Source organism: Mesitornis unicolor, unplaced genomic scaffold, assembly GCF_000695765.1.
Source record: "Mesitornis unicolor isolate BGI_N332 unplaced genomic scaffold, ASM69576v1 scaffold24153, whole genome shotgun sequence".
NCBI lineage: Eukaryota > Metazoa > Chordata > Aves > Mesitornithiformes > Mesitornithidae > Mesitornis > Mesitornis unicolor.
In genome coordinates, this window is record NW_010172932.1 from 1 (window position 1) to 10,474 (window position 10,474).

At 47.4% G+C, this 10,474-nt stretch overlaps 1 protein-coding gene across 1 annotated transcript; it reads right to left on the reverse strand.

Annotated features, from left to right (window-relative positions):
• Positions 1–1,332: 1,332 nt before the first annotated feature.
• Positions 1,333–9,784, reverse strand: LOC104537625 (USP6 N-terminal-like protein; the record flags this gene model as incomplete). Its single annotated transcript, XM_010180563.1, has 5 exons — positions 1,333–1,440; positions 7,438–7,518; positions 8,247–8,286; positions 9,122–9,207; positions 9,711–9,784. Coding segments are annotated over 5 exons (389 nt in total), but the record flags the coding sequence as incomplete, so codon positions are not given.
• Between the last annotated feature and the right edge of the window lie 690 nt (positions 9,785–10,474).

Genomic DNA, 10,474 nt, shown 5'->3' on the forward strand with positions numbered 1-10,474 from the left:
TTCTGTGATTCTGTGATCATCCTGCTTAATAGGCAGGGATCTTTAGAAACACCTGCTGGAAGCAGCACTTGACCTCCTGCCTCTGAAACATAACTGTGTCCACAACACCCTGATCCCTGCCCAGGTACGTGATGCAAACTAAATTGTAACACAAGTTTGGAAAATAAGTTAATTATCAACCAAGGGCTTCTACACCTTGCCTATGGAAAGAGGCAGTATAAGGGAGCCAAGATGTCTGAAATAAAAAATAACAAAATACAGCAAACCCCATCAGTCGGGTTCTTGTGCAAGGCATGCTACAGAAAATGCGTATTTTATACCAAGGAATCCAAGCCTGCAGCATGCAGTGCTCTGGTGGGAAGCAATGCAAAGCAGGCTTTTCTCCTATCTGCAGAGAAAATAAATTATTTTTAATAGAAAAATTATTTTAATTTTATTTTTACTAGTGATTTTCAACAGAAACTTTCAAGACAGTTATAAAAAGATTGAAGATGGAAGATAAAAGAAGCCAGTTCTATCCAAGCTCTTCAAACACTTCCAGTCAACTTCCAGCTGCACACCTCAGTTGCAAGCCAGGACCCTGTGCTCAGAAATCCCTCTACCAAGACTGCAACACCTACCCACTCTTAATCAGGTTTCTCAACTAATGATCCATCATCAGCTAGTTTAAGGCTTCTGACCTTGCTGCGGATTTCAAAACGCCCAAGTGAAACCTTCAAGCACACGGAGAGGTTTGGGATACCCCCAACCAGGATCTACCCCCTTCAGGGTACCCATGGCTACACTGTATCACTCCAGGGAGCTCGGGGAACTGCAAGTGGCACCTTTACTAAGCTTCCCCTCCCTCTCCCCTGCATCCTTTCCTAAGGATGTAGTAACACCAAAAGGATCTTTGCTCACGGCTTCCAGCAGAACAAATGGAAGCAGCATATTAGGGAAAGCAGCTGGCTAACATGCCACAAGGTCCCAGCCTAATACACACACACAAGGATAGAGTTTATCCCCTTTGCATTTTCAGTCCTCACTAATTTTAAGCCTTTCCTTCTCAGAGGGTGCAGCACTTCACAGATGGCATCAGGCCTCACCACCAGCCCACACTGTAGAGTGTTCAGCATGCTGCTACCCTGCAAAGGAGGATGCAGGGGCTAGGTGTCCCCAAACCTGCCCCTTAAGGCATCCCTGTAGGAACCCTCATTTCCCTCCTGCCAATGCAGGTGGAGATGGAGATGCCTGCATCTACCTTGAGTTCAGTTTGCTCCAGCTGGTGAAGCCCCACCAAACCAGACTCCCCATCACCTTGCTCCTGCTGTCCTTTCCAGGAAGAGCCCGTACCTCATATTTTCCTTCGTTCTCCTTCTTCATCTTCTCGACATCCAGCAGAAGTGACCAGACCTGGCCTCGCACCTGAAGTGGGATCCCTTTATACACTCGCCGGCACATCTGTGGGAAGAGAAACACATGCAAGGTTAGCTGGTCCTGCGGGTGGCAGAACAGATTCACTCCACGATTTGCTGCTGAGCACCACCAGCCATCTGAGCAGACACCCCAACCGACCACGTTCTCTGCCTGCACTGGTGCAGAGAGTGCACCTCCAATCTGATATATCAGCATTGTCAACCCACCTGGATTTGCAGCCTGCCAGAGCACAAACCCCTGCACAGACCTGCATTTCGTTACCATCTGCAAGGCAGCACTGCACCTATGGGGTGCAAAACACAGCAACGATGGCTCCTGTCCCAAAGAGGTAGTACAAAACGAGACAGGAGATGGAGGCCAAACAGACAGGCTAGTGAAGAAATACCACCACTATCCCAATTATAGTAAATACATAAAATAGCTACGTAATAAATGCCAAGACCACCATGTAGTAGCAGGAGAGCTAACTGCGTGTTAGAACATTTTTCCACCACAGGATGATAAATATTTCAGTATTTCTGCTGACACAGAAAGCATCAGTGTAATGTGTCTTGATTCTGTAAGTGTAATGGACATTCAACATTTAAAATCCCATTCTCAGCACTTGCCAAAGGCTTGCTCTGCCCCAGGTGTTGCTTAACACCAGCTCTGAAGGTCCATAGACTGGATCATACTCTAAAAAATCCTTTGCAAGATCCTGCCCTCCTCTCTGTATGCACCAAGTAAGAGCAGCCCCCTAAAAAGCATATCACTACGAAGACATGCCCATGGAAGGCCACCACTCCATTCAACAGCATGTCACATTTTAAGCAGATTATCACTAATTGACTGTCAAGCCACTCCTGCTTGTCCAAGCTCACATGAGGTGTTTCTGGAGGACACCAAACCTTCACACCATGGTGGACAGCTTCTCCACAGCTGGAAGACCAAGGAGATGAACAAGAGGTTCCCATTCTCTAAGAGTCATTAAATCAGGACAAAGGAAGTGCAATGTGTCAGGAGACACAAAATGACGGGGTTAGATTAACAACGTCCCCAGAGTGGTAGGCGTTTCTGGAGGACAGCAAACCTTCACACCATGGTGGACAGCTTCTCCACAGCTGGAAGACCAAGGAGATGAACAAGAGGTTCCCATTCTCTTAGAGTCATTAAATGAGGACAAAGGAAGTGCAATGCGTCAGGAGACACAAAATGATGGGGTTAGATTAACAACGTCCCCAGAGTGGTACTGGTAAGGCACCCATGAAAGCCTGGCTCCTGCAAGTGCTTGTGACTTCAGGAAGCAAAAGCTGAGACAGGATCAAGAAACTGGGGTAGGGACCAATTCAGATAAAATCACCAATTCAGAAAAAATGATTTATTTCCAACGGATTAGGAGAGACCAACAGACAGCTGCTAAGGTAGAAGATGATGCTCAGCTCTGTGGGAAGAAATCAATTTTATTTTTTTTTAATTCTGAGTTGGTATTGTTGTACTTTAATGAATGCAACCCTCACTGGCACATAGTAAATGTCTGTAATGATTTTCGCCACATAAGAGTGTGGCAGGAACAAGGGAGTTACAAAGCATGCTGAGATGGAACCAAACTCCCTGTTATTTATCCAAGTGTTTTCCTCCTCCCACCACCTCCAGACGTGAAAGTGATAAAATCTCAGAGCTGTGAGTCACACAGAGGAGAAGTGAGCAGTTGTCGTTCGTCATAAAACTTAAAGGAAAACAAGGAAGTTATCATTAAAAGCAGCGTTTATTCTGGGATGAACTGATGGAGGGAAGGCAGCAGGCGATGGCAACATCTGCTCCATGTGAGCAGAAACAACCACCCTCAGAGTCACCATCATCTGCCTCTTACAAACTGCTCAGCCCTTACAGATGGGAAGAGAGCACCCAGATCATGTCCCAACCAGAACGACAGACAGACCGACGCACGGCAGGAAGAATGGACATCACCCTGCTTCACAAATGGAGATACTGCTGACCAAAGTGATGGCTCAGGTGCTGTGTAGAAAGACTGTGTCAGAGCCAAGGGCTGAACCCACAGTGTTTAAAACTTGCTCTGGGTTTTGCCATAGGATCTTTTTCCCTTTCTAGGCTTTAAGATACAAAGCACAGAGGCCATCATCACCCCATCCTCATCTCTCCCCTCCCCATGTACTTTCTTTCCAGAAGTGGGATGGGGAAGACTACAGAAATACAGACCTCAGCTCCCATCTTTTCTGCATCAGAGATCTCCTCTGAGAAGTACCCAACCAACTGCTACAGGTTTAAGTAGAGGGCTGGAGTCACTGCTTTTAAGCACAGGACATTTTTTCGCAGTAGTTAAAACACTGAAGTTAAAAATGGTTTGTAAGCAACGAGTTGTTTTTTTTAAAACAGCCCACTTTCTCATTTTGGAGCTTGTCACTGTTAACTTCTCAGCCATGTGCATGTCCACCAGGAAGAGACTGCAGAAGTAATGCCCAAATTTTGGGCATGCACTGCAATTTCACTTTCAAGCCTCTCTGTATACCCACCATATGTCTCCAGCACCCTGAAGTAGGGGGCAGCCTCTCCAACTCAGTTCCTTTAGGGCTTAAAGAGTGATCCTTCTAAAAAGGAAGGACTCCTTCACTTCCTCCACCAGCGATGTGCCAGGGGAGCTCAGCTGTGACAATATTCACCTGGAGTAGTGGGTGAAACCTTACTACCTCCACCACCACCATGACCACCACCACTCTGGAGAAGAGAACTTCTTCTTTGCACCACAAAGCCAGCTGATTGATGATGTGGTCATGCAAGACACTTGTCCGCCTGGACTTTGCTGTGCAGGGGTTTTTTCCTGTACCAATAATGGTTGCTCCCAACTCAGCTGCTGTCCCTGCAGCTGGAGCCTGGACTGCACTGGATAGGGTGGCAGCAGGAGGCATCAGCAGCAAAGCAGAGACAAATTTAAATCCTAAAGCTGATGTGTTGTGGGTGGGCATTTAAACTTATTTATTACCAGGGCTACCTTTCAGGGAGAAGAAAATGCTGCCTGCCTTTCCAAAATGGCAAAAGCCCTCAGCAGAAGTTACCGCGCAGCTCCCAGGTGCAACCCCCTTTCTTTCCTGTAGTATTTGCAGGCAGGAGATCTGACTTCGGCCGATCCTGCCACGACAAACATCTCTCAAGCATCTCATCATGACAAACATCTGCTGGCTCTCCCCAGCGTTAACAGATTATTTGCTTCTGGGGGTCCGTGTCAGTCCACACAGAGCCCTGATTCATCCTAAACTGCTTTGCTGGCATACACTGGATTAAGCATCCCGCACTCCCATGACCTTAGCAGAGACAAGGCTACCCCTGTGCACAAAGACAGGCTTTGCCTAAAAACCAGACATCTCTGGCTGAAGACATCCCTCTCTAAAGGTCCCATTCCCCATGGCCAGCAGCAAGAAGCAGCTTGCAAATGATGCAGAGGTCACATCCTCTTCCTAAGACTAATACTTCTGGCTGAGATCCACTTATTTCGAAGCTACAATGAATAAATTATCCTGCTATTGGAGACCATGCAGCACAGCCTCTCTTTTCTCTGCAAAACTGTGCTGCTTTAACTGTGTATATTCTTACATGGCACCAACCACTTCCTAACCTTCCCAGGCAGAGTCAGGTTGGAATTTAAACTTGGGTTTAAAGCAGCAGTGAAAAGGACACAGACCACCTGAGCCTCCCTGTGCTGATCCCAGAGTTACACGATTTACCACTTCTTTGCAGGTTTGACGTACCTTAACTCTGCAAAGCAGCATGGTCCTTGTATGAACTCCTTTATTTTTCCCTTGTGGAAGTGCAGCCAGGAAAAGGCACCATTGCATCAGTCCATCCATACAAGGAATTGTGCTTGTGTCACTTTTTGTTGATGATGCTACCGACATTAAATCAGATTGCTAAGAAATGTGTCTATAACAGAGATGGAGAGAGATCTGACATGGTGATGAGCACAAGGAACCCCAGAGCATCACTTTAAGACAATTCTATTTGTTGCTCATCCTGAAACAGGTTATGCCAGGAATGATTTAAGGCATAGCTGGGCCCATCCTGGGCTAGGGACTGTAAGAAACTCTTCTCTTGAGAGTTTTTTTCAGCCTTATTTCTTATAATCTGTGACAGCCACAACACTCAGACTGAAACCACCAGCATGCAGGGATGCACATTGTCAGCAGGTGGGGGAACAGAAAGCAAAATTGGCTGCTCTCTGGCAATGGCTCATGCTGGTGGTCTGAAAAAGCTGCTTTCTCACTGCTGAGGGGTGGTTGCTTTGGGGTCAGTGCCCTGGACAGGTACCCTACCTCCCTCCTCCTGCTGACATTACACAACACAGAAGCTGAGACAACAACCTCAGCCCTGATCAGGTACTAAGATGCTGCAAAACATGACAGCCTGCTTGATCAGCCAAGAGTGCCTCTTAAAGCACGTGGCAGAGTCAGCTTTCTCCCAGCTCCAGCACATGAACAGGGAACTCAGAAGATTGGCCCTGAAGTCCAGAAAGACCCAGCCTGGAAAATAAGATGGGTTTCTACATCGCTTGAGCAGAGCCAAAGTCAGAGCAGTTTCAGTGTGAAACTGCCCGGGGTTCCTGCAACAAGACCTTTTTCCCCCTCTAATAAAGAGCGATCTATAAAAATGAACATCAAAGGGAAGGCTGCTGTCTTCAGTAAGAGGTTTTTTTCAAAGATGACATCCTAGTCTTTATTAAAATAACACAGAGCTGCTGTCTTGTGACTCTCGGGCTTCCATCACGCCAGCAAAGCGTCAAAAACAAACCTGAAGGAAACGTGCAATGCAGATGTGACAGCCCGAGTGCTCAGAGAGGGAACAAAACCAACCCACTCCACTTTAGAAAAATCTGATCAAGGGCTTGTCCCATTTACATTAGCTAGAAAAAAACCCATAACCATCTGAAAGACATGACTGTGATCCCATGAGGTCCTTGGAACACCATGTCTGCACTGCACCTAGTCACAGGTGCAGGAGTCTCTGAGCAGCTTCCACACTCCCGACAAAAAAGCATGGCATTACACATCATAAATTTATTAATTTTTAAAGCACTTCTTCTGTGCCTCTCAGGGTCTTTGCACTTCACACTGCATGGCTGCTCTGATGCACAGACCTTCCTGGCTGAACTCGCACTGGTTAAAGGCAGCAGGGTGTTAGTCTGGATGGGACTGAAACCAAAGCTCCTTTCAACTCCCCACAGTCACCAGACTGTTCCTTTCCTGCCTGTGGCCAAACACTGCTTTTTTGTTTGCTGGGAGGGGAAACGGCCATTTCCAGTCCCCCAGCACAGGGACAATGCCAATTCTATGCTCAAGAGTTGTCAACCTTTTACAGCTGTTATAAATAACATCATTTATTCCATTACAAGAGCTCTGTGATTTTCTGACCCAAAACCCCTCAAAACCCGCTTGCCAGTCGAGCCCCTCGCCATCCAGCAGAGTCAGCTGCAGCATGCTCAACACACCCACTAATTATTTGGGTAAATCCAAAAGACAGATGGGGATCGCTACCACTCCACACACCTCTCACCCCTGATCCTGTCCGTCTCCACCAGCTGACCCAAGGAAGCCAAGGCAGACTAAAAACACGCATCCATTACCCATCCTAAACATCCTCCAGGACCTGACAAAAATTCCCTGCACTCTGCTGGAATTTGGTGTTTTACCCACAAGGCCACTAATCAGTCAGTGCTAGCTTCTAATGAGAAAAAACAAAGCCATGGGAGCACCGATGAACAAATTAACTAGAATCACCCTGAAGTGAACAGAAGGCCTATAAAACCCCAAGCCCATCCCTCCTGTCATGAAGATAAGATTTTACTTGTTTTGTGTTCTGTTTTTGTTGTTTCTGTTTTTTAAAAAAGGACAAGACTACAGCTGGTCTTTGGCTGGGTGAACCTGACACTGTTACGGGTGGCCAGGTGAGAGGGATGCTCTGCTTGATGCCGCCCCTGCAGCTATGCAGATCCCTCTGCACAACCTTTTAACCAAGCTCAAGTTGTTTTCTCCTTACCTTGTCACTGTTTCTGTATTTGTCCCATTTCTTCAGCATCTTTAGCCACTTGTCCACACGTTCAATTTCTTGCTGTTTTTGCTGGTGCAAGGGGAAAGAAGACAAATTTAAGGAAAAAAGCCCCAGAAGTTACCTCCTGAAAACATAAAACTTTATTCTCTTTAGGTTTAAATTTCTATGCAAAGACCTCACATCGATTATGGGAATAATCCACAGGTGCTTGCAGGAACCAGTAGTTTCAACCTCTGGTAATTAAAGCAATACTTGTAAAAACGATGAGACAGAAAGGCTTAACATAGAGCAAGCCTTTCCAAGAGGAGTATTCCTTGACAACAAAAATCTTTGTAGCTTCAGCTAGCCTCAAATTGTACCACTGTATCAGATCAGCGGAAACAAGATGCTGTTTAGTCCCAGTTAGCAGGCTGCTAACAGAGGACATGCTCTCAGCTCAGGGGAGTTGAGGATAGAGATGACAGTCACCTACAACCTCCACCTCTTTCCCCAACATATGCAATCCCCTTTTCAAGCTGCAGCTGCTGACCACTGTGCCAAAGCAGAGGGAAAAGCCCAAAGCTGCTTTAAAGAGTGCAATTTCAGTGCAGCGTGGAGGAGGGGAGATGCCTGACCCAGGAAAAGAAAAGCTCCAACAGCCAGGCATCGTGCTGAGTTCCCACCTCCGCACGAGCAGCGGGCACTGGCTGGCTGCTTCACTCTCACTTACACATTTGCTTCCTCAAAAACTGTCCCCTCCCCAGCCAGTGTCATAAGTATGATCTGACACCCACGACAACACAGCTGACAGCTCTCACCTTCTCCTCCAAGGCTGAGCGGGTTGGCAGCTCCTGCTCACTGGAAAAGCAAGGGGACACTGGTTACTCTATGGGCAAGAAGGGTATATGAGGAGGAAGGAGCGGAAGGTGCTGCAGCTCAGAAACTACCTCAGGCACCAGAGGAGATATGGCCTCGGGGTTTTGTGCCTTCCCCATAGCATTCTCCGACAGGAAGAGGCAGAGGAAGTACCAGCCAGAACCCCACCACCCTATGGGAGCTGCGGGGGTCATTGCTGGAAATCCTGGACATAAAGCTCCCCTTCAATACACACATGATCAGTAATTAAAAAGGCAGGGAGAGGCAGGATTTCTGGATAGCAACTCCTCTGAACCCGTCTTCTGCACACAAAACACCAATTATAAGTTTTTGTTTGGATTTGGATTAAAATAGTTCTCTTACCCAAGTACAGGGTGTGTATCTAATTCATCCGCACCTCACATAGGATGGGAATTTCCTAAGGGAACCAAGAATGATCAGGTATCTTGCCTCAGCTCTTCCTACACCTCCCTGAATCATCAGGTGCAAATGCAAGGGGGCCTCTCCTTCTGCAACACACCACAGGCCTCCGTGGAGGCACAGGAGCACCAGTCTGCACCTTCTGACTTCAGGCTTGTGATGGGAAACCATTTCTGAGCCTTGCCTTGCAGTGGATTCAAAGCATCAGTTTGTTTGAACATGTGTAGTTGAGGGAGGAGGCACATGTAGTCTTTCCTCCTGCATTTGGGACTGATCGAGCCAAGCCACAGAGTGGCTTATAGGAAAGATGCTGGGTCTGCCATGCTTGTCGCAGATGGATGCTCCACACAGACATGCAGGTCAGAGAGACAGGAGAGGAGAGGGCAGCAGGACTTACTGCAGGAATCCAAACCGATCTGTAACTTTATACAATGTGAAATCAGCATCTTCCCATGGGTCAATCTGAGCTCCTTCCTGCCTGCCCTGAAAGCAGAAAGGACACCTGTGAGCTGGCCCCAGCATCAGGAGTGCCCCAGTGCCTGCACTCTGCCCTCCCCACATGCAAGAAGGCATAGAGGCAGGAGACCAAAACCTGCTCTAAAGAGATAAATAAAATGCAGGCATGAGAAAAATGTGCAGGTTCAGCTTATCCTGGTGTGCCCCTGCTATGGGCTGGGAAGGGCTGTGTACCAGAGAAACCAGTGCTGTCGGGCAGAAGCCATCCTGGTGTTAAGGGAGCAGTGAAGCACTAGAAGCCCAGGACCTTTCAGCATCTGTGCTGAGCATACACGGGCTCTGTGAAAAACTCTGGGTATGTGGTGAGAGGAGATGTGAAGGCAGAAGCAGCTGGGGAGAGCCGGCACAAAGCCGTATGAGGGCTACTGGGGTGATGCCTGCAGGGCAACAGTTCTTATTTGAAGCATTCCTAATGGATTAAATAGCTCCGGCCTTAGGCAGCAAGCTGGGGAGAAACACCAGGTTGGTACCTTCTCATACTTGGCAACGATCTCCGCTTTTTCCTGGGCTATTAAAGACTCTATGTCTTTCTTCATGTCAGAAGCTGTAAGGCAAAAAAAAATTAAAAATAAGGGAGGAAGAGGAGGTAAGAACATGTGTACACAGCAAAGGAGATATTTTAGGTAAGTCTTAATAGAAAAAAACTTTTGCTGACAACTTCAGCTTCCAGCTGTATCTCACAGCTAAAATTAGGCTGAGGTTGAAAAGCCCCTGTACAAAGAGTGCGTGAAGCCTGCCTGCACACAGCAGGACCGCCAGCTCCCTGCTCTTTGCATGGGGACACAACCGTATCTGAGCAAGGGGGAGTCTTGTCTGCAAAATGCCATGTCTTTGTTCTTAGGCACACACGTGCCTGTAAGAAAGACATCACGCTTTTAAATCGAGACATGCAAATCAGCCACAGAGCCCTTGCATCACACAGGTCACAGGCCAGCTGGGAGCTGGACAGCATCGCGTTCGTGTCTGACAGCAGACCACCACGCTCTGGCCCTTAGCTATGGCTGTGAAGCCACAAGATGTTCTGTAGGGGCACCCGAAGGCAGATTTAACATCAAAGGAGAAACTAAAACTAAGTTTTTGCCTACTGAAGTGTGCATGCAGTACGTAAACTGGCCTCTAGATTATTACCTTCTATACACAACCCCAAAAGAAAAACACCACCACAGCAAGATGCCCACAGAGTCCTCACCTACGCTAAAATGGACCAGTCTTGGTCCAAACAAGACCCAGTCTA